The sequence below is a fragment of the Scomber scombrus genome, chromosome 13 (assembly GCF_963691925.1).
Source record: "Scomber scombrus chromosome 13, fScoSco1.1, whole genome shotgun sequence".
In the NCBI taxonomy this organism is placed as follows: Eukaryota; Metazoa; Chordata; class Actinopteri; order Scombriformes; family Scombridae; genus Scomber; species Scomber scombrus.
In genome coordinates, this window is record NC_084982.1 from 25,632,425 (window position 1) to 25,657,073 (window position 24,649).

Genomic DNA, 24,649 nt, shown 5'->3' on the forward strand with positions numbered 1-24,649 from the left:
AAAGGGGCCGAAACTTCAGAGTGAGTGAAAAGAAATGAATTCATTCTGTTCAGTGGAGGATTTAACTCTGTATCTGACAACTGCGGCGATGACGGAGGGAACGTGAGTATTTTATGTTTATTTAACGAAGAATGTCCGAAAATCTACTTTATTACATCAGTAAGTTTCTGTAAATGTCAGATAAATTAAGTTCTTTAACTTTGATACTGTAATAACATTTTGCAAAAAAATAAAATAAAAACTTGATTAAATATTCTGACTTTGTCAACCCCAGCACAAATTAATATATTATAATATGCGTCTTTACTGAAATTCAAAATTGACACAGCAGTACAGTGGGGAAAAAGTTGCAGCAAAAGGGTAAAAGTGATAAAAATAAATAAAATGAAATACTACAGTAAATATGCAATATATATAAATGTGCAATATATAAATGTGAAATATGACAGGTTCCTGGGATTTACATAATAAGGACAGCATCAGTGTTTTTTAGTGGGAGTGGGAGGTACTGGGAGCTGTGGTGTTGAACATTGTTGTACAGTCTGATGGTTGTTGGTATGGAATATATTCTTGAGATATATACCAACATGCATGTAATATATGTTATTTGTAATCATGTAGACATGTTTACAAATATGACAACCAATGCCATTAAACTGAACAGCCTTTTTGCCCCTGACAGACTCAAATAGGAGTAAATGTATTCCTCACACCTGGATATCTGTTTAGCAGCTCTTCAGTAAAAATAGTAAAAGTCTAATCAATAAATAGAATAACAAGACACAAAAAATGACCATTTATAAGCTTTGCAAAGGTTGTATTAAATTGTAAAATAGTGTACAGGTATCCGTGTATAAGTGCAGATCCCCATCATGAGTTTTATGAAGACTTTCTAACCAAGTCATTGTGGGACTTTAACATACTGTAGTTATAATGAAAATGCTTCAATTACTTTATATTATACACACAGTTTTTGACAGTGTGTCAGACCTTTAAACATGAGCCAAAAAACCAGCAGCAGCATCACCTGCTGAATCATTGGATTCACTGTTGACAAGCTGAGAAAATACTTCCAAGACATCATAGTATCTTATATTTACAACAAAGTACCCAATAGTATATAGACTAAATTAGTTTAACTATCATATTAAAGTACTTGTTGTCTCTTCCAGACACCTGCGGAGGCGAGGAGGGCCGTACAAGACGGAGCCCGTCACAGACATGAGCCGCTGGAGGCTGACCAATGTGGAGGGCAGGCAGACGTGGCGTTATGTGGAAGATGAAGAAACTCCAGACAGAGAACAGACCATGTTAGAAGCCCATTCGCTGGGTCTCGACACGGTGGGCATTGGATCTTCTCTCACTCTTCATAACAGTGAAATTAGTTTTCTGTGCTGCTCTCTGGGATAGTTTGTTGTCCTGTTTGAGCGCCACATGAAACTTTAGCAGGACTAGTAGGAAAACATGTTCATCTCTAATCACAAATCCTCCCCACAGACTAAGTTCGTCTCTGGCTCGCCAGCCGCCCACACGGCTGTGGATGCTGCTCTGAAAGGTATGAACTTCTACAGACACCTCCAAGCTGAGGACGGTCATTGGGCAGGAGACTACGGCGGCCCTCTCTTCCTGCTACCAGGTAAGAGAAGACATCTTCACCCCTACCTGTCCCCACCTGGGCTTTGCAGTGGCTATATTTTGTCATTTAAAACCAATATCCTCTTCCCCTTTACTATGCGTAGGTGAACAGCTGTTCAGCGAGATAAACACACTTCTAGTAAAGCTTTAAGACAGAAGACTCACTCTGAGGTTCTTCTTCAAATCTAAACAAGATACCATAAACAACAGTCAGACTAAAGTTTTTAAAATGACTATACTATAGAAACTGGATTAACGGAAGTATAGACTAGATCTCAAATTTGTTAAGTTGTTCATGCTAGGAAGAAACACAGCATCATCAGTAAAGTCCTCAGATGAAGTACAGCACTAGAATTAATATAGTAAACATACACATAAACTTCACAAGAGTGAAAGTAAAAGGATTTTTTAAAAACTAACAGGAGCTTCATTCAACAGTTAGCAGTACACTGATCAGAGAAAAACTCTTCAAAATTCTTCAAACTCACAAATCTATAATCACAAAACAGCTGTATCCATGTACTTCTCCGCCTTTACATCTGTCCATGTTTGTGCTTCCCAGGTCTCCTGATTACGTGTCATGTGGCTAAAATCCCTCTGGGAGCGGCCTGGAAGAAGGAAATGGTGCGATACCTGCGCTCCGTTCAGCTGCCAGATGGAGGCTGGGGACTGTGAGTGAAAAATCTCTTGATCTCAGAAATATGAATTGTGCAAGTTTCTTATAGGAAGGCATATACGTTTTAATTGGTGAATCCATTTTCTGCTGCTTATTCAGGTCTAGGCATTCATTTGATTAGTTATATCTTTAGGACTTATACTGCTAAGAAGAACTGAAAGAATGTGATTAATAATAAATAATTGTAGGTAATTTTGTCCCTACTGGTTTCCCATCATACCTTCTTTCTCTGGTCAATATGATCAATGAAAAGTATTGAATTACACTCTAAAAAGGTCTTTAAAAGTGTTAAATTCATCATACAAGCATCTACTGTTAATGTCATATTTGTTATTGAGCTGCAACATGGAAACTGGTGTTGTATTAAATAAAAAATATCATTCCACTTAAAATAATTACAGGATTAAAGTCTTAAATCGTAAAGTGGCAGCACACCAGGAATATGGATTAAGCAGCATCGTGGGTGTGTGTTTTATTTATATTGCAGACATATTGAAGATAAGTCGACCGTGTTTGGCACAGCGCTGAGCTACACCTCGTTAAGGATCCTCGGAGTGGAGCCTGATGATCCAGATATGGTTCGAGCCAGAAACAACCTGCACAGCAAAGGTCTGAAGAAAAAACGTTGAATGGTTCCTAAAAGCATGAAACACAGAGTCAGATAGTATTAAAGCTACAAGTAATATTTACAGATAGTATTAATTACTGCTTATCTTATATTACTGAAGTTAGCAGCTGTTAACCGAAAATGTGTGTATGTTTCTTTTTGTTACAGGAGGTGCAGCAGGTATTCCTTCGTGGGGTAAATTCTGGTTGGCCATTTTAAATGTCTACAGCTGGGAAGGGATGAACACACTCCTGCCAGAGATGTGGTACGTTCAAACATCCCATAACACTCTCTTTAACCCCTTCAGTCAAGCTTTAGATTAGTGATTGCTGGATAATACAAAAGCAGTGAAGCATATTTCTCTCCTGTGAAGCTCAGTTTCATTGTGTTTGGTCAGAGTTTGCGTCTAATGAAGAACAACAGGTGACTTATGATGATGATGATTTCTGCAGCTTCAGACGTCACACGTGCTTCAGAAAAGGCTTAATTCAGATAAACAATATACTTAAGTGACACAAGTGACACAAACTTTATAATAGTGGAGAAATATGGCGATTTACACTTGAAACTAGAGCTGAATGATTGTGGAAAAAATTAATAATTGTGATTATTTTTACTGATATTGCAATTATTTATTATTTATTTTATTATTAACCTTTATTTTACCTCAAAAGACCATTGAGGAGAAACAACAGCAACAATGCAAAACAATATCAGGTAGATAAATAAAAAATAAAAGAAAATGATGAATGAATACAGGTAAACAGATAAGATTACGCTGAAGTGAAAAACATGTTTAAAAAACAAGGTCTGATTTGCGACATGATTTGTGATATTAGAGGGAATTCATATCATGTCATTCTCCAATCACATTACACTATGACACATGAAACATCACACGAGCCCATAGTGGACACCACACCAGTTTTTCATACAGTATGAACCAAACTGTCCTTTATATAGATGCATTTACTCATTATTTTATTGCACTATATTTCACAATGATGTGTGTATGTACTGCAACACGTCTGCACACAGTATTATAGCTTCTATTAAAGAAAACAACTTCTAGGCTTGTTGGATTTTTATAGCAAACAGATGATATTAAAACTATAAATCAGCTGTGTTGTCGTGCTTAAGCTTCTTCTGCAAACCACCAGATGTCACTGTGCTCTTTGAGTTTAAATCCCCAAAAAGCTTCACATCTTTTTATTGGCACAAACAAAGAGAGAGGCTTCATCCATCCTTCACTACACAAGCTTCAAATCTCAGCCAAGGTTTAAAGAAAACACAATTATGTTGCACCAGTACACAGACTGAGTCACTGCTGTTGACATCTCTGCCACGGGGAAGAAGGGAAACATTTTTTTAGACGTGTGAACATTTATTTTCCTCCTGTATAAATTCATTGTTGTCATTTTTCCAGGTTGTTCCCCACCTGGATGCCAGCTCACCCCTCCACCCTGTGGTGTCACTGTCGCCAGGTTTACCTCCCCATGAGTTACTGCTACGCTGTCAGACTGGCAGCAGAGGAGGACTCGCTGGTCCTCAGCCTCAGACAGGTACTGAAGCCTCGTCATCCCACAAGGGGGCGACATACTGACAGCCAGAAGTTAATGATAAAGCTCTGAAGAGTCTTTAGTAGTGTACTTCTCATTCCTGGGTGCAAATAGCTGTTTTCTATGTGTTTAATTTCAAAGATGATGATGTAGCAATATTATACCTCATGATGCAGCACTCAATATTAATAGTTAGGGCATCAACATATGATTATTCCTTATAGATTCATCTGTCTTTTATGTGTGATTAATCAATTAGCTGTTTAAGCAATGAAATATCAGGAAAAAGTGAGATTCATCAATTTCACAGACCAAGATGATGTTTGTTCGTTTTCGGTTCAACAAGCGGCCAAAGAAACAACTATGTTCATTTCACAGTGATTTAAAACAGAAAAAAGCAGCAAACTGTCCCACTCAAGAAGCTGGAAACCGCAAATATATATCCGCTTTATAAATGACATAAAGGGTTAATTGTCATTGTTTAACTTCAACTTTATTTATATAGCACTTTAAACACAACTACTAAATACTGTTCATCAAATTTCTTTTTTTTCCTTCTCTTGGTTAGAAAAGCCCTCTTTTTTTCAATTGAAGATTAAATCTAATATTAGAGAAATCTAAATAATGATAAAAATTACTACAACAACATCAATATTTAGTAGTTTAAGAACTATAAATAGTAAATTGTGACGTTTGCTGTCAGATACTACAAATACAATAACACCTTTCTTTAATCTAAACTTTTTTTTCTACTAGAGAAACTTGCTGCTACTGTGTATTAATCTGAATGTTGAATGTTGCAGGTTTGGGTAATTTGAGGTTGTGAGAAGAAAATGACAGTACAACAAACATCACAGACTAATAGTGAATAATGGGTGACATATTAAAGGAAAAACCAGTTAAATTGTATCTGATCCCAGTCTCAGAACTCTACTGGATGCAGAGTCTCTAAAATCTCACATAGATGTTCACAGTTTGGTTTAAATCTGATGTCCGTGAACGCCACGGTACATCATTCACATCATTTTATATGATACTTGACAAATGATTGAGTGACCCCTCATGCCCTGTATAAAACCATCTGCATTTCTCATGTTTCTCCACTCGTTTATTTAATATTTATGATTTTTTCCCCCCATCTCTTTAACTTCTCAACCATCTGTAAATCAATGCAGGAGATTCAAGGCGTGGAATTTTCCTTTTCTGTGATTCACCTAAAAACTATGCTGAGGGAGCAGCCAGTGCAGTTTTTATATGATTATGACAGTCTCTGAACTCTGATGAGCACAAAATAGGGTCGATAAAAATGCCACCAGCAATGAAATATGTTTTAAAAATGTCCATAACCCTTCATAAAATATGAATATGTGCTCTTTCTTGTCCTTTTTCTAGGAGCTCTATGTCCAGGACTACGCCACCATCGACTGGCCGGCTCAGAGGAACAATGTGGCAGCTTGTGACATATACACACCTCACAGCACCCTGCTCACCGTCGCCTACAGTAAGCATGCCCAGAATATTACACACCATAATGATAAACTGCACCGCCTACACTAACATGTAGCTGCATGTGGGGCGAGATGGGGCAATAAGGTGTCGAAATGAATTTTCCACAGGTGAAAGTTTGATCTTAAAGGTGATGACACATTGCAGATTAGTAATGCTTTTCCGCAACCGAGAGAGACACTCAGCTGTGATGCACAAAAAAATCAAACATTTATCCATAACCATGGCAACGGTGCGTTTTGTTGCAATGATAAAGAAGAAGTTTTTTTTTACTGGGATTTCCCTAAAAACTCGTTTCTGTGAATCACTGCGATGTCAGCTGACCTCGTGACCGCTCTGTTCCTGTCGCCCCCACAGTGGTGCTGAACGTGTACGAAGCCCACCACAGCAGCATGCTGAGGGGGATGGCTGTCAAAGAGCTGTACGATCACATCCAGGCCGACGACCGTTTCACTAAATGTATCAGCATCGGACCGGTAATGTAACACAGTGCCAAAAAAAACACACCATACATAGTTTAGACATACTTTCTCATTCAAGGTAAAGGTGTGTCCAAACCTTTAATTGACACTGTAACATCCAAAAGCAAAGAATGCATATTGAATACAGTATGTTAAGACAATTTTCTATATATAATACAAGAAAAAAGCAATACATGCAGAATTTTTCTTAATTTTTTTTAAGAAAAGAAAAATGTGCAGAAGGAGTCAATAAAACCCGTTAAGGGCTCATTAGGTGGCCCTTCTATGGTGAGACATACAACATAAAAACTTAAGAGTAAAGAAATACAGATAAATACATACAAAATGAAACTAAAACAGAAAAGACTAAGGTGTTACAAGTGTGTCAAATATAAAATACAATAGCATGCTGTTATGAAACACTGGCCTTTGTCTACAGATCTCCAAGACGATCAACATGCTGGTTCGTTGGTACGTGGACGGTCCGTCCTCTGCGGTCTTTCAGGAGCATGTCTCCAGGATCCCAGACTACCTCTGGTGAGTCAGCCGAGTGTCTAACAATGTTTAACCAACACAAAACAAACTTCTGTCCCATCCGTGATCAGAATTTGGTATTAAAGAAAATCTCATGTGATGGATATTCTGATATATGACACGTAAAGTGAAAAAATGGGTGACTAACAGTAAGCTCTGTCTGTTCCAGGTTGGGATTGGACGGCTTGAAAATGCAGGTGAGCGATTGTTCTCAGTTCTGTTTCTTTACAAAAGAAATTCTTGAACCGTGAAGTTTCACCTTTGAGGACAGATGAGGAGCTCAAAATAGAAACTCTACTTTTTCAGTAGAGTTCAGCCAGTTCACATGCAGATAAGCATCAGAAAATAAATAGACTGACTTTGAAAGTTGTACTAACTCTAGCTCTATGCTTTGTGTTTTGTTTTGCAAACTATATGAGCTCTCAGTGAATTTAACTTAAACAGTGTTGTTTATTTATTGAAGACACTTGACCACTTTCTCCTTTTCGTTGTGCACAGGGAACCAACGGATCTCAACTCTGGGACACTTGTTTTGCTGTGCAGGCTTTCCTCGAGGTAACCCAAACCTGGACACTCAAAATTAAGAGTTTTTAATGCAAGCATGCATGCGTTATGTATATAAAACACAAGAAAATGAATGTGATTGTTGTTGGACTTTGAGACAAGAAGGAAATAGTTTATCTAATGACAAAATGTAGTTTTTGTTATGTTGCTCTGGATTTTAATGTCTAAATCGAGGATAATAGACAGATTTCTGACCTCTTTCGTAATGTCTTAAGAACATATTTCTCTTGAGCTGCCAGAAGTTGCTTGACATTCAGTGATTTTAAAAGGATTTAGGTCTCCAGATGACTTTTAGAAGTATAACTGGGTGTCATCTGCATAATTATTATTATTATGTACAAACTGAACAGCAGTGGACCCAGTTTTGATCCCTGAGGGACACCACATACAACGTCAACTTTTCCTTGATGTAAAATTACCAGGAGACACAGAAAACAGTCGTCTCTTTAGATAGGATGCAAATACTGAGCCAGAAAAACCCAAGCATGTCAGTTTGGATGCTGTAATCGAACACTAGACTCAAATATAATAATATTCAAGTAGAAATTTCACCATTTTCACTGCTTAGTTTTAGATTACTCATCACCTTGAGAAGAGTTGTTTCAGTTCAGTGGTTAGCAGCGTATCCTGATTGAAATGTATCATGTAGCTAGTTATTATATAAGAAGTTTATTGGCGTCTTCCTTCAGGCGGGAGCCCAGGATAACCCCAGACTCGCTGAGTGCCTCCGAGACGCCCATCAATTCCTCGCTCTCACACAGGTACGACCCACCGATCCTCCAAAACCTCATCCTCCACTATACTGACATTTACTTGTGTTCATTTATCTTTAAAAATACACAACAAATGAGCTTTTTTATTCAAACTTTGACTTTGTAAATGAAAAATCTGCTGCTATTACTTTTTTCGTAGTGCTTATTTGTGTCACTTTTTTCTCTATCAAAGACTTTAAAGTGTGCTAAAGGTAAAAAGAGTGTAATATGATCCTTGACATAAGTGATTACTTTTGCCTGACAAGTTTTCCACTCCCTTTAGATTCCTGATAATCCTCCTGAATACCAAAAATACTACAGACAAATGAACAAGGTAACACTATACGACACAAGAACACCTTTCACATCATTGTTAGATAAGAGTTTAACACCCTAATAATGCCCTCTGTTTATATATGTGTGTGTTTGTACATGCATTGTTTACCCCTGTGTTGATTTTTGTCAGGGAGGTTTCCCCTTCAGTACCCGCGACTGTGGCTGGATCGTGGCCGACTGCACAGCCGAGGGCCTGAAGTCAGTGATGCTGCTGCAGGAGCTCTGTTCCTCCATCAGCCAGCCGATCCGCTCAGAGCGCCTCTACGATGCCGTCAACGTGGTCAGTTCTCAACTCTCAACTCAACTCAACTTTATTTATAAAGCACTTTAAAACAACCACAGCTGAAACATAAATGGATAAAACAAGAAAAAAGAAATAAATACTAAAATAATTTTTTATTGTTTTTAAAACAAATTAAAAACAATAAAACAATAACTAAAAACAAACCATAAAGCACTAAAACAGGAGCAGAGTCTCATGCACGGTTGAAAGCCAAGGAATAAAAATGGGTTTTAAGACGAGTTTTAAAAATGGACAGTGAGGAAGCTAGTCTGATATTTAGAGGAAGCTCGTTCCACAATTTAGGAGCGGCAACAGAAAATGCTCTTTCCTCTCTGAGCTTCCGCTTTGACCTCGGTACCTCCAGGAGCAGCAGATCAGCTGACCTGAGGCACCGAGCAGGAGCGTGGGGGGTGAAGTAGCTCAGAGAGGTAAAGCGGGGCCAGACCATTTAAAGATTTGAAAACAAAGTTCACTTAAGTTTCACGCTGCCATGTTTTGGTTTTTTTCCATCGGTTGTGTAAACTCAGAAATTACATCATCCGTTTAATCTTTTGTTCATTGTCAGATGTCCTTGAGAAAGAGCTCTTTGTGTTCAGTCGGCCTCGAAAATAGGAATTACACCTACGTACTGTGTATTAAAAAGGTATTGTAGATGAGCTTTATAAAAGCATATGACAAACAGAGGCAGTATCACCTCAAGATTCATGAACTTTGTACAATATTGGAGAGATTATGAGCGCACAGGGGAGCTATAAAAAGTGTGACAGAGGAAATTAAATAAATATTAAATAATAATAATAAAGTTCAACATACATATCTATATCAGGGTCCCCGCGGATCCTTAAAAAGTCTTTCAAATGTCTTAAATTTACTTTTTGATATTCAAGATCGAAAAATGTAGAAGTTAAGGCATTAAATTTGATTTGAGCGTAATTATATTTGTTCAGTTTATATTATTCATCGTTATCATCATTATTTTTGTGATGATTTTACTACTTAAATTAATAAATTAAAAAAATAATTAGCAGATTGAACTATAAAATAATCATTAGTTACAACAATGGCATTATTTTTTCCTTAAAGAGATTTTAAAAAGGTCTTAAAAGTCATTATATTTGTACTTAAACAATGTGCAGATATCCTGATCTATATACAATAAAAAATAAAAAGGCAGGGAGACAAGAGCGTTACAAGATCAGTTGCTTGACACCTTCATAAAATCTGTCTTTACATATTTGACACACTTAGTCTGTAATGAAACGTGCAGGTTTATTAACAACTTGCTGAAAGATTTGTTCAGCGTTGCCACACACACAGGCAAGAGCCGTCAGACTGCAATCCATACTGAAGCCTGAGTCCTGCTACTGAGAAATAGCTGCTTTTAGTGTTTTAGTGGATCAACTCTTTCAACACATGTCCGTCTTCTCCCTGCAGCTGCTGAGCATGAAAAACTCAGACGGTGGGTTTGCCACGTATGAAACGAAGAGAGGAGGGAAACTACTGGAGCTGCTCAACCCCTCTGAGGTGTTTGGTGAGTCTGATGCTTGATTGTCTGCTATTGTCTTTTATTATGTTATGTGTTAATTATTATTATGAATTAACCAAAGGCATGATATAAAAAGCCCCTGCAATGATTTTTTGATGTTCACATTTAATAAGAGCATCACATATTCATCATACCTTGTTCAAATCACAGTCCTGAGTCCTTTTTGCGTAAGAGCTCAGTCAACTACTCAGCACTGCCAGTGTTACTCAACCTGAAAATATGTTTTCCATTTTCCATTAAACTCGGGATTATGTTGAAATATTTTGCCCTTTTCATAAAAGGGCAAAGAGTTCAATATTGGTGTGTTTCCCTTTTTAAAAAGAGGATGTAGCGTGTGTTGTGTAATGTTTATTAATATCACTGTGATTCTCTCTCTTTCCCTCTCTTTTACACAAAAACACAATCAGGTGATATCATGATAGATTATACCTATGTGGAGTGTACATCAGCCGTTATGCAGGCTCTGAGGCATTTCCAGAAGGCCCATCCTGAACACCGTGCTGAGGAGATAAGGTACACTATATAACACACACACACACACACACACACACACACACACACACACACACAAAGAGTAGTATTTAATATCACTTCAGAGGAAATTATATTGACTTCTATTCATTTCCTGGAGACTTACCCTAACTGTAACCTTCACTTAACCAAGTCTTCACCCCTTAAATGAATGATTCACGTCATGGAGGGTTGATTTCGTCCGACCAAAAAAAGGAAGCATGCCCCCACAATGTTACTGTGGGAACAGATTTATGTCGCCACACAACATGAGTAATACCTCTCTCACACACACACACACACATATATATGCAGTACTGTGCAAAGGTTTTACGTGTTAAAAGTCAAAGGAGGATAAAACAGCACCTGCTCACAGTTTTTCAGGTACTCGTCAAGTCTGTTGTTGCCACAGTGCTTCTTCTTCTGTGGATTTAGGCGTCTCAGCTGCTTCTGTCTCTTCATGTTAATCCCAGACTGACTCCATGATGTTGACATCAGGGCTCTGAGGGGTCAAACCATCTGCTGCAGGACTCCTTGTTCTTCTCATGTACCAGAATAAACCAGGGACCAATACAAACTACCTAAAGTGCCTTGAACTTTTGCACAGTTCTGTATATTTCTGTATGAATATATTATTTTGAATCACTGGATGGCACAGACACATCAGACTAATTGGAATGAATGAAAAAAACACAACTTCAGATACTAAATTCAGATTGAAGTGGCTTCCACTGCATGGTTCAAACATTCTTTGAGGACACATTTCTGGATTTATGAAAAACATCTTGTTTTTGTTAAATGAGACACACATGATTGCAGAAGATGTCATACACAAAGTTTAGTATCAAATGTTATGTTTGTTAATTCCCTCTCCAGCTCCACCCTTAGAGAAGGACTGGAGTACTGCAGGAAGGTGCAGAGGCCTGATGGATCCTGGGAAGGGTGAGACTCTGCTTTCTGTTTAACTGCTTGATATCAAATCCAAAAAACAGATCACGGTCTAGATAAAATAATATTAATTAATGTTCGGCTCATTCTCAGGTCTTGGGGAGTGTGCTTCACATATGGAGCGTGGTTCGGCCTCGAAGCTTTTGCTTGTATGGGTCACGTCTACAAGGATGAGTAAGGACCCATTATTTAACCCATAAGATCATAACCTTAACTTGCAGAGCCACACATCACCTCCATCAACTCCTCTCTTACTTTATAAACTACCCTGCTTCTCCTCTGTTACCAGGGATGTGTGTGTGGAGGTGCAGAAAGCCTGTCAGTTCCTGCTGGATTGGCAGATGCCAGACGGAGGCTGGGGGGAGGACTTTGAGTCGTGTGAGCAGCGTTGTTACATCCAGAGCAGCGAGGCTCAGATCCACAACACCTGCTGGGCTTTGTTAGGCCTCATGGCTGTCAGGTAGAGTAGTCCTCAGCGTCAATTATTTGTATGTGCTGGTTATTTATATATATGTTAATTATATTTTTTCATTTTCATTTTATTCATTTATTTTGTATTGCCTTTGATAACATGCATGCTGTGCTTTTACGAGGACACACATTTCCAAGACTACACTGTTATATTCTGGGATTTTCTGGAACATCTTGGTGTGATTTAAGGACAGTTTTAGCTCCACCAAAGCAAACAATAGTTGTCAGATTTTGCTTCTTTTTCTCGTCCTTTACTTGAAATGTTAACACATCTAGCTATCATCACTTTCGGGGCATCTGGTGTACCTGTATTGTTTACATTCTGATTAGGAACTTGATGAAGCAAATTGAAAGCAGTTTTTTTCTTTAGTTACATAAATATAATGTTCTTCCACATAATATACAAGCATCTATACATTTTGTCAGTTTTTTTTAGGACCAGACAACATTTCAGCCAATGCTTTTTGTCTCTTTTTTGTTCGCTACACAGACTGGTTACTGTCCCTTGCGTACAGATTTTGCATTTATAGGCAGACACACATATGTTCATAGAGTTTAGTTTGACCTGTATCTTATATGAAATATGCGAGCTATGAGGGCTACAGAACAGACAGCTGTTAATGAGCATGCGTGAACAGTCTTTGATATCAGTTTGAGAAGGAAATAGAGATAACTTTGCAAACTGAGTGTTCAGGGCAGGCTGGATTTTGACTTTCAGGGAGCATTTTTACAAACATTCACCTCAAGTTTTACAGCTTTGACCATTCATAACATAAACATCCAATAGTATAATAGTATATAAATGACAGAAGATCACAAAATGCATCATTTATCCCCTTTAAGATGTGTCTGCACAGAATATTCACCTCACTACAAAAAGGAAAATCCGGCTGTTGATAGTAAAGTTGAATCTAATCAAAATTAATTAATTCAAATTCAGTCAAATCTCTAATCTCTAATCTCTCTCTCTCTCTCTCTCACACTCACTCACTCACTCACTTACTCACTCACTTACTCACTCTCTCATTCTCTCTCTCTCTCTCTCTCTCTCTCTCTCTCATTCTCTCTCTCTCTCTCTCTCTCTCTCTCTCTCTCTCTCTCTCTCTCTCTCTCTCTCTCTCTCTCTCTCTCTCTCTCTCTCTCTCTCTCTCTCTCTCTCTCTCTCTCACACAGACATCCTGACCAGCGGGCCATTGAGAGAGGAGTCCAGCTGCTGATTGACAAGCAGCTGCCCAACGGAGACTGGCCACAGGTGAGTCTCTGTCCTGCATATATTTTCTTACTTACATGTCATATATTCTTTATTATTAATTATACTCAGCTTACTCCACCAGTATTACAGCTACAGTGAAGTTAATCTAATGACAATATTTGCTTCCCTCTCATCAGGAGAATATTGCAGGTGTGTTCAACAAGAGCTGCGCTATCAGCTACACCTCCTACAGAAACGTCTTCCCCATCTGGACCCTCGGACGCTTCTCAACACTTTACCCCTTCAGTCCCCTAACTGGGAAGATCAAGCTGTGAAGACCTTTAAAAAAAATGGATGAGAACACTACATGTAAATGTCTGTCAAAAAGCTCAAACACTTAATGGAAAGTGTATATTTTCTGACGCTACCTGAACTGTCTCAATGGAGTAACGAGTGTTAATGACGTGAAGCCAGCCCACAAATTATGCATTATGCATTATGCATGTGGCCCTTTTTTAAGTGTAAATTTCCACAATGGACATGTGGTGTGATGTGTCAGATGTGATTTCAGAGATAAATCAATCAGAAAAAAAACATTTCGTTCTCTGAATTTCTGTCTATGTTGACATTCCAGCGTGGCTAGTCTGTTGTAGCCATGACGATAAGATCTGCTGCTATCCAAGACACGTAGGTAATGTGGTTAAAAAAAAATGTGTTTACTGTATGTTCACATTGCCTTACAGCCCTGTCTCCTTCCTTTTAATTATGTATTATGTGAATTTAGAATAAAGAATTTTTCTATGGTATAATTTAAAATGAATGTGTGTCTTTAGTTGATGTTGCTTCACATTATTTTGTGCTGAGCTGAATATCAAACACAGAGCATGCAGGAAATGAAAACAAATTATTTCATTTGGAGAAAGACCAAACATGACGCTGATCAATCTGAACTGATAAGGCCAAATGTTAGTTTATGCAACTGGTGATTATTTTCATTAGCAACAAATTTGCCTCTGAATGCAATGTCAGATAAGAGTGAAAATTACCTGTAACAATATGTATGAGTTAATGGTGACGTTTCTAAAGGAATTAGAGCTGCAGCTGCCAATTATTTTCAGTATTGACTAATCTGCCATATAATCTATTGATTATGTTCTCTCTATAAAATGTCAGAAAATAGTGAAAAACGACTGCTACAGTGTCATTGAGTTCATGATGATGTCTTCAGATGTGTTGATATTCAGTTACTCATGTAAGACATAAAAGATTTTGAGATTATTTGAGAAGCAGCACAATTTGGGCATTTTTTCTTTAAAACAATGACTAAAAATAATTAATCCATTATCAAAATAGTTGCTGATTAATTATCTGTTGATTGATTAATAGTTGCAGCTCTAAAAAGAATAGTTGAACATTTTAAGAAAAACACATACTTGCTATCTTGGCATGAATTAGATGAGAAGGTCAATACCACTCTTTAATATTAGTCAGTTTAATATGATGGTAAAGCCAGCAGTCACTTAACCTAGCTCTGTATAAAGATTGGAAACAGACAGCCAGGTTCTGCCCAAAAAGTTAAAAAAAATAATTGGCATACCTGCACTATAAAAAATCCCTTATTAGCACATTATATATTATTTGTTATGGTTGTTTTACAGAGTTTATGTGTCAAACTCTCTTATCTAGCAGACGTGACTGTCTGACATTTTGAGAGCCGGTTTGAGAGTTTGCTGTAGGGAAAGAAGCAAAGCATGTGCCTTTTTCACACCTTCTACTTTGATCCAGGGATTAAAAAATGCAACCTGCAAAATCCACTTCTGTAACCTCTGTTTCTTTCTCACCTCTGCTCCAGCAAACAGATTTATACACCTTCTGTAGATTGCCAGAATAATTACATCAGCCTGGAGTCAGAAATCCCACAAATCCCATCTCACACAGTTAGATTATTTATGAAGCTGGTCCCTCTGACACCCATAACACTTTGATTGATTGTGTGGAAAGTCAGTTGTAACCGAAGCCTCAGTTTTTTTGCCCTTTGACCAATAATGTCGTCACTGGCACACCTGAATTTCTGAAGGGTGTATAGGTGTGGTTGTGATGAATGTTTTAAGGTATTTAATGTTTGTGTGGAAATGTGTGAATGTGCTATATAATGTGCATATGAAAGCTGTTCACCTTGGGAGTGCCTGATGTTAATATGAAAGAGTGTTTATTTGTGTAGCTTGGGTGCAGGCACATGTGACTGCAGCAGCACACAGTGGGTCTTTTTTGAGATCTTGTTATTGAAAACAAGCGTGTAAGATGTGAGTGGTGTGATGTAACTGGTTCAGCTTGTGCTGTGTACTCTTTGTTTAGAGTCTAAAGCGTGGTGAGATACTGATAAGACAGCTGGTTTCTATTCACCTCCCTCACCTTTTCCACATATCTTCTTCAAGATTGCCAAATCCAATAGCAATGTGCAAATTAAAAGTGAGTTCCCCTTTGAAACAAGACCTCAAGTAGTATGTGAGTATGTAACTGGTTCAGCTTGTGCTGTTTACTCTTTGTTTAGAGTCTAAAGCGTGGTGAGATACTGATAAGACAGCTGGTTTCTATTCACCTCCCTCACCTTTTCCACATATCTTCAATAGAAAAGTGCAAATTAAAAGTGAGTTCCCCTTTGAAACAAGACAAGTAAATAAATATATACAGTACTGTGCAAAAGTTTGAGGCGCTTTAGTTGATTAGATTCTTGTCCATAAATCAACACCATCAGAGAGGTGTCAGATCAGACCCAAATTTATTCAATAAGCCCGAACATGCAGCCAGAGTCATCAACAAGAAGAAAAAGACTGATCTCAACATCATGGACTTCAATAGGGTCATCAGGTGGGCATCTTCCTTCCTTGGTGTTTCTTTGATAGGGCCATGTCACAACAGAACTTCAAGAGGATCAGTCAAGTCCAGATTTCTTCTGTCAGTGATTCAGTCCAGTTTATGTGGACTGTAAATCATAACCAGCAGTGGAGGTAGAAGCTTCACTTGGGTCATAAGGCGGGCAACATCCTTCCTTGGTGTTTTGTTGACAGGCCTATAAAACCTCTGACCGGATGTACCCCCCGATTCTGCCACTCTGTTTCTGCCCCTCCTGCTGGCTGATGATCATCTTGCTGTCTAGTTCTTTTGTTTCTTTCCAGCCAGACTCAGTTGCTGCTTCGCTCGGCAGCTTGTGCCAGTGACTTGATAGCCTATGTTGGTTTGCTAGATTAGAGTACTTCAGCACAGGTAGTTTCTATGATGACCAGGGGATCAGATCAGGCCTGAGACTGGTTTTAATGATCTCCAGTGGGAGGGCGAGCCTCTGGTCTAGATTGATGTTTATCTTCAAATCCTGGGCTGTATCCAGTAGCCTGGGCTTGATTCTTCTCCTGGAATTGACCTCTTTGGTACATTTTACTGCTGGTACAAAGGTGGTGGTGTTTGAGAAGCCAGGGGATTACCTCCTTTCTTCCAATACTAGTCTTGGCTTAAGATCTGGTTGTGCCTGCAGGTGTAGCATCCTTGGTTGAGGCAGCCAGTGAGTATGCACCAAAGGGTTGCTGGTGTTTAGCAAAAGCAAACATGATCTGTCTTCTCCAAACCACTGGTTTAGGCTCTTCAGACTGGGAAGAACATCATAGATAGCTCTGATAACGAAGCTAAGACTGCCTCCTTCTATTTCCCAAAGATCCTTACAGACAAGCTTCCGATGTTCAAGGTTTTCCCATCTTGCCCTTTGGCCCAGTTTTGCCTGTGAGACCGCCTTTGCACATCGTTCTACCTAGTCCTGCTGTTTTACCACCAGCCCTCTCTTGTGGACAGGTGTTGCTCTGTGCCTGTGGCCCAGAGCCTTCCATGCTGCACTTGGCCCACAATAACTCTGTGTCTGAGAGCAGATTTATAACATGACAGTTGTTAGATTTCACCTGGCTCCAAAAGTCTTGACCAGACTCCTCAGATTTGACCTCCAAAAGAACTGCACTTGTTTTTATCACACTTCCAATAAAAGTCCCACATTATACTTTAAGTAGTTTGATCAATTGACCTGAGATGTGACCCCCTAAAGCCTTGACTACCTATTTTTTATTTATTTTATTTGTTTATTTGTGTGTATTTGATTTGTGCTTTGTGTGACTAAAACTTATCTTTCAGGATATTATACTTAATAAAGCTGCATTTGACACTATTTTAGAGGATACATACATACATAACACTAGCATAAAAAATACCCTATAGTATTTGTTAATTATTGCTGATTGACAGTTTCATTGCCTGTTATTATGTTGTTCAATTTGTGTGTACTGCAATACCAATGAAAAGAAACACCCTCAAATCTTTTGTTGAGGGTTTGAATTACAGAGATCTGTGTGTTGGTATGTAAAAACAAAACAAAACAGATGGTTCAAGTGTTTCTTTGTTCCTCAGGGGAGGACAGAATACAGGTTTTGTTTCCTGATAACATCACACTGGTTTGGTATGAGGGTGTGTGTTTGAAACAAATGAACTGAAAAAAAACATTGAGCCTTGAATTGCATTAATATTTCTGTGTCTTAAACTGCAAATATATCAGTAAACATGCAATAAGTCTAACAATGTTCAAATCATGAGTGCAACTGTTACAAATAGCATGAAAAAGCTACTGCTGTGTTTTTTCATTCTAGCTCCATGGTTCAGATCATACACACATACTTTACCCTGACAGAACAAAGATGTTGTGATGGGACGTCAGCCTCCGCCCATGATAAGCAACTCTGGAGGTGTGGCTTCGCATTAAAAGAAGCAGCAGGTAACAGGTGCATCTGTGGATTTGCACCAAAGCAGACAGTAAGTCCATCTCTGCTTATGGTCTGTTGAAAAGATTGGAGTGTAAGGAGTAAGTACTGGGATGATGGTGTAATTTTTTATATATTTTGCACATGACACTTACTTACAGTCATTTAATTTTGAATGTTTTGTCATTAAACATTGCCATCTTGCATATGTTTTTAATTACCCATGTGAAAGTGGATCTGTATGGATTTATTCAAAACAATTTAATGTGTATTTTTTTAATTTCAGGGTTTCAGGTTGTGAAATGTTTCAAAACCAAGGTAAATAACACAATTGCTGTTAGTTCATATATGAACTGTATCTTCCCATTTGCTAAATATGAATTTATGACTATTTCCAGGAGGACACGGTCCTCAGGATTGCCAGGAGTGCCATGGACACGGACAGGGCCACGTTCATGGACATGGACATGGACATGGACATGGACATGGTCATGGACATGGACATGGACATGGTCATGGTCATGGTCATGGTCATGGACATGGACATGGTCACGGTCATGGTCATGGTCATGGACATGGACATGGACATGGACATGGTGGTTGTGGTGGTTGTGGTGGACATGGACATGGACATGGACATGGACATGGTGGTTGTGGTGGTGGTAGACATGGATGCGGGAAGAAAGGCAGGCGCAGGCATAAGCGTGGCCACAAGCATGCCAAGTGCCACAAAAAGGGGAAGGACTCTCACGGGGTAAGATTCAGTGGTGCAATGGTCCATTTCTTCACAACAGAAAGTGTATTTTCTTTATAGTTCAGTAAAACCTGAAGCATGAAGAGTCTGTGAAATCTAAAGTGGTTATAACCGAGTTACACTAATTCACATCTGGATGATTATTGATATATTATTAAGGGAGTTTGGGGTTTTAGTGCATCTTAGCAGTCATCATTGGGAGGGTGCCCAGAATGTATCCTGTTTGTCTGGGATTGAACCGTCAACTTTTTCGACACAATTTCTCCAAAACTGATCTAATGTCCATACAAGATTTATAAAACGACATTTACATCAGTTTGGTAGTTGTCACCTCATTGACTGTATGTTTCTCTGTTCTGCTTTAGTCCTCCAGCAGTTCCTCCTGCAGCAGCAGCAGCAGCAGCGACTCTGACTAAATGAAGATTCCTGGATGGGAAGACAAACAAGACCAGGAACCACCTGGAAGTCTTCGTCCTCCTGTCTTACACAGTATGACCTTAAGATGTACTGCGTAACTCCCTCAATAAATTTAAACGAGCTTTTGTCAGAACATATGTAGAGTACACATTTTGCTTGGTTTTGTATCAAATAATTGAATAAAAAAAAATAGTTTCAAAATGAAAACAGATGAGCTTCAGTTTCAGTTTTTTCAGCAACCTGTGTTCATGTCAACTTGCGTTGATTGGCTGTGAGTAGGTCCATATAAATATTCATATTTTCTAGCTCTGGGTGCAAAAAGGATTTATTGCAGGTATCGTTTGATGGGAGACGTCTCGATACTAGTTGGTATCGATGTATTTCAGTTGATACCTTAAAAGTATTGAGTACCAATCATAGACTGTATATAAGAAATGGACGTAACATCCGTGATGTCACCCATTGGTTTGTGGACTGCTGCTCGGAGGCCAATAGTTTCGGATCTGAGCAGTGCCATCTTGAAAATTTCAGGTGAATGCCGGGAAAAATAAAAACACGGATTCTACTTATATGGGCATCAGGAGGGGCATGAGGCACGCTCCTGAACCTGTGAACCAATCAACCTGTAAATCACGACGTAGCCACGCTCTAATGCATACCCTGCTTTATCGTCAAATATAAAATTAGTGAGGGCAAAATTTCACAAATGAACATCATACTGTATTGAACAAGGCTTTAAACTAGCGATTGAGACCATAAACACATTTTGAAAACGTTTACTGAGGTTAGAAATCAAGTGAGAAGTTGGTGAATCCTCCATTGACTTGTATAGAGACGGAAGTCCTTTTGACACCAAAACGGTCGCCCCCTGGTGGCCTTTTGAAGTTACTTCCGCGTTGGCCTCCGCTCAGAGGACCGGAACTCCCCGCCTGGTACCAATACCCAGTCCTAATTGTGATAGTTTTTCTTTGTAGAAAAATTAAACAATTCAGATGGAAATCAAAGTTGCACCAATGAGGGTCATTGGAGGTCATTTTCAGCCAGTGTCATTATTGATATGACCACCAAGAGGCGTTAAAGTATGATATTTTCAAATATTTTGCATAGTAGTTTTAAAGTATATAACTGGTGATTTTATATGTATTTCTTAATGTCAATAAATCTCACGTGCAGAGCAGAACCAACAATGAATTGATCAATTTACAGTGTATTGTGTGTATATCTAAAACCTGATACAGTTAGGTCCATAAATATTTGGACAGTGACACAGTTTTCATTATTTTGGGTCTGTACACCACCACAATGGATTTGAAATGAAATAATCAAGATTTGATTGAAGTGCAAGCAAGTGAAATGTATACACAAATGGGTTGCGATCAGGTGATTGACTCCTCCATAACAGAATATTCCACTTGTTTGCTTTAAGAAACTCCGGGGTTGCTTTCGCAGTATGTTTTGGGTCATTGTCCATCATTAGCTGTTCCAAGCCTTCTCCACACAGAGTGTTCTTCACTTAGCTGGATGTTGAAGGGGGTTTTCTTTACCATGCAAAGGATCCTGATCATCCACCACTGACGTCTTCTGTAAACATCCAGGCCTCTTTGTGTTACTAAGTTCACCAGTGTGTTTTTCTTTTCCTCAGAATGTACCAGGCGGTTGATTTGGCCTCTCTGATGGAGTTTTTGTTGTTTTTGGCAGGTTTCACCTATATGGAGAGCTCTTTTGATTGCATGTTGTAAGTTCAATCAATAAATCAATCAATCTTTATTTATATAGCCCCAAATCACAACAAAAGTAAACTCCAGGCACTTTACACATAGAACAGGTCTATACTGTACTCTTAAATATTTATTCAAAGAGACCCAACATTCCCACATGAGCAGGCACTTGTCGACAGCAGCAAGGACAAACTCCCTTTTAACGAGAAGAAACCTCAGGCAGAACCGGGCTCTAAGTGGGCGGCAATCTGCCTTGACCGGTTGTGGTTGAGAGGGAGAGAGAAACACATTGAAAATCAACATTGAAAATAGTAGTTCCAGGACAGGAATCTCTCATCCGAACGTCTACAACCCAGGTTACCTTTGAGACGAGAGAGCACAGAACAGGAACAGCTTCCAAATGCAAAGACCACACCTAGAAACTCCAGACCTTTTACCTGGCTAATTGATGATGAAATAACAAAGGAATTGCCCACACCTGTCTATGAAACTGTTTTTAAGTGAATTGTCCAATTATTTATGGTCCCTTTTAAAAGAGAGTGGTATATATCAAAGAGCTGTAATTCCTAAACCCATCCTCCAATTTGGATTTGAATACCCTCAAATTAAAGCTGAGAGCCTGCACGTTAAACCCATATTCATCATATAACTGTGAGTTGAATATGTGTTGGTAAACTTGTGTCAGTGTCCAAATACATACGGACCTAACTGTATATTTTATATCATATGTCGTAATGAGAAATTCACCATCCATATCCTTTAAGAACCACAGATCATAAGTTGGTTCCTGTGATTTCAATTTTTCACTTTGATTTTCGGTGTGATGTTGAATCCAGCCCTGAATGGGTTGATGATTTTGGTTTCCATTAGCTGTTGTTAGGTCATTTTGTTCTCAACAAATTATACAATTTACATCAATAAAGATTTTCAACTTGAATAATTTGTTAATCATGATCCGATGTGTGAAGTGTTCCCTAAAATAGTTTGAGCAGTGTAGTTTATGTTTATTTAAAAGGTTGTGGTTGATTTATTTAGTTGTACATTAAGGACTTCCCTACACACACACACACACACACACACACACACACACACACACACCCTTACTAAAAAAGTTTTTTTTTAAAGAGGAGTTCAGGCACCGCCCCTGATGATGACTGTGTGATTGTTCATATAAAGCAGAATCAACAGACTGCTGAGTTTGAGGATCTGAAGTCCGGCACACAGTAAGTTCACTAGTGGCTACCAGGGCTAAATACCATAAAGTGTGTGTGTGTGTGTGTGTGTGTGTGTGTGTGTGTGTGTGTGTGTGTGTGTGTGTGTGTGTGTGTGTGTGTGTGTGTGTGTGTGTGTGTGTGTGTGTGTGTGTGTGTGTGTGTGTGTGTGTGTGTTTTATTATTTGTAAATTATTAGACTGATTATTTTGTTATCTTGTTCACCCTGTTTTTGTAACATTTAGCAAAGCGAGTTGGACTACGGCTGTTGTCTACACGACATAGCTGCTTATAATATATCGACATTTTCATGAAAAGTAATTTATTTTCCTGTGTTCAGAGGGGATTTGTGTGTTCTTTCTGTTTCAGGGTTTGGATCTGACATTTTTCGACATGTACGGGCATAATCAAGGTAAATGAGTCACATTTCTTCTGTTCACTTCTCAGTATTTTTCACCTGTACTAAAATGCTGTCCCCATAATTTCTCTCAAACTCTATGTGTGGATTTTAAGGAGCAAAAAAATTACATCACAAACTGGCAATGAAACTGATTAAAATTATCACCCTTTTGTTTGACTAGAAGCTCAGATTCCCTCTGGCTGTGGTCCTCAGCCAATACCCGGAGTATACCCCTATGGTCCATCAGGGACTATTCAAATCTTACCCCCTGAGCCATGTGGTCCACCTGTAATCCGTCCTATAGACCCACACTGTGGAGGGCAGGCAGGCCCTGGTCATGGACAAGGGTCTTGTTGTGAGTATGGGCCTAGCCATGGTCCTGGACATGGGCATGAGCACCACGGACATGGACATGGACATGGACATGGGCATGATCATGGACATGGACATGGACATGGACATGGACATGGACATGGACATGAACATGGACATGGACATGGACATGGACATGAACATGGACACGGTGATGGTCATGGTCACGGTCATGGTCATGGACATGGGCATGGACATGGACACGGTGATGCTCATGGTCATGGTCATGGCCATGGGCATGGGCATGGACATGGACACGGTGATGGTCATGGTCATGGACATGGAGGTGATTGTGGTGGCCAGGGCCATGGACATGGAGGGGATTGTGGTGGCCAGGGCCATGGACATGGTGGTGGTTGTGTTGGTGGTGGACATGGACATGGACATGGACATGGGCATGGACACGGGCATGGACACGGGCATGGACACGGGCATGGACGCGGGAAGAAATGCAGGCGCAGGCATAGGCGTGGCCACAAGCATGCCAAGTGCCACAAGAAGGGGAAGGACTGTCACGGGGTAAGATCCAGTGGTGCAATGGTCCATTTCTTCACAACAGAAGGTGTATTTTCTTCAGTGAAACCAGAAGCATGAAGAGTCTGCGAAATCTAAAGTAGTGAGAACTGAGTTACATGCATCCACAACTGGATGATTACTGATACGTTATTGGGGCAGTTTGGGGGTTTAGTGCCTTGCTGAAGAGCATCTTAACAGTCATCATCAGGGAGGAGCAAGTGTTAGTCTTTCTGTCACCTGCTCAGAATGTATCCTGTTTGTCTGGGATTGAACCGACAACCTTTCGGACACAATTTCTCCAAAACTGATCTAATATACAAGTTATAAAATGAAGTTAACATCTGTTTGGTAGTTGTCACCTCATTGAATATATGTTTCTCTGTTATGCTTTAGTCCTCCAGCAGCTCCTGCAGCAGCAGCAGCGACTCTGACTAAATGAAGATTCCTGGATGGGAAGACAAACAAGACCAGGAACCACCTGGAAGTCTTCGTCCTCCTGTCGTACACAGTATGACCTTAAGATGTACTGCGTAACTCCCTCAATAAATTTAAACAAGCTTTTGTCAGAACATATGTAAAGTACACATTTTGCTTGGTTTTGTATCAAATACTTGAATAAAAAAATATATTTTCAAACTGAAAACAGATGAGCTTCAGTTTCAGTTTTTTCAGCAACCTGTGTTCATGTCAACTTGTAGGATTTTCAGACTGCCACAGTGTGTAGAGTTTTTCTGTGATTATTACTATTTGAAAGTATTGTGATTAGGGCTGGGTATCGTTTCAAAAAGGACGATACCAGTACCAATCCAAGTACCCTTAAAGTGATACTGATACCAATTGAGTACTTCATTCAAAACCCATTATTTGAATAGAAGCATTAAATTGCAATAA

At 39.1% G+C, this 24,649-nt stretch overlaps 1 protein-coding gene across 1 annotated transcript; it reads left to right on the forward strand.

Moving 5' to 3' along the window:
- The first annotated feature begins 8 nt into the window (after nt 1-8).
- lss (lanosterol synthase (2,3-oxidosqualene-lanosterol cyclase)) lies at nt 9-14,384 on the forward strand. The gene is made up of 22 exons (XM_062431421.1): nt 9-102; nt 1,173-1,341; nt 1,498-1,636; nt 2,198-2,306; nt 2,799-2,920; nt 3,087-3,183; nt 4,345-4,480; nt 5,870-5,978; nt 6,341-6,459; nt 6,884-6,981; nt 7,148-7,175; nt 7,477-7,533; nt 8,232-8,303; nt 8,578-8,628; nt 8,761-8,910; nt 10,348-10,444; nt 10,867-10,972; nt 11,846-11,911; nt 12,011-12,091; nt 12,207-12,377; nt 13,562-13,640; nt 13,778-14,384. Exons 1-22 carry the CDS (start codon nt 35-37, stop codon nt 13,913-13,915), a joined length of 2,262 nt encoding a protein of 753 aa, XP_062287405.1. The 5' UTR covers nt 9-34; the 3' UTR covers nt 13,916-14,384.
- Nucleotides 14,385-24,649: the final 10,265 nt, after the last annotated feature.

Coding starts and splice junctions, on each gene's coding strand:
- lss (XM_062431421.1), top strand. CDS start 35: ATGAATTCATTCTGTTCAGTGGAGGATTTAACTCTGTATCTGACAACT. Junction 1,637..2,197: donor CCCTCTCTTCCTGCTACCAG/GTAAGAGAAGAC, acceptor TGTGCTTCCCAG/GTCTCCTGATTACGTGTCAT. Junction 8,911..10,347: donor TCTACGATGCCGTCAACGTG/GTCAGTTCTCAA, acceptor TTCTCCCTGCAG/CTGCTGAGCATGAAAAACTC.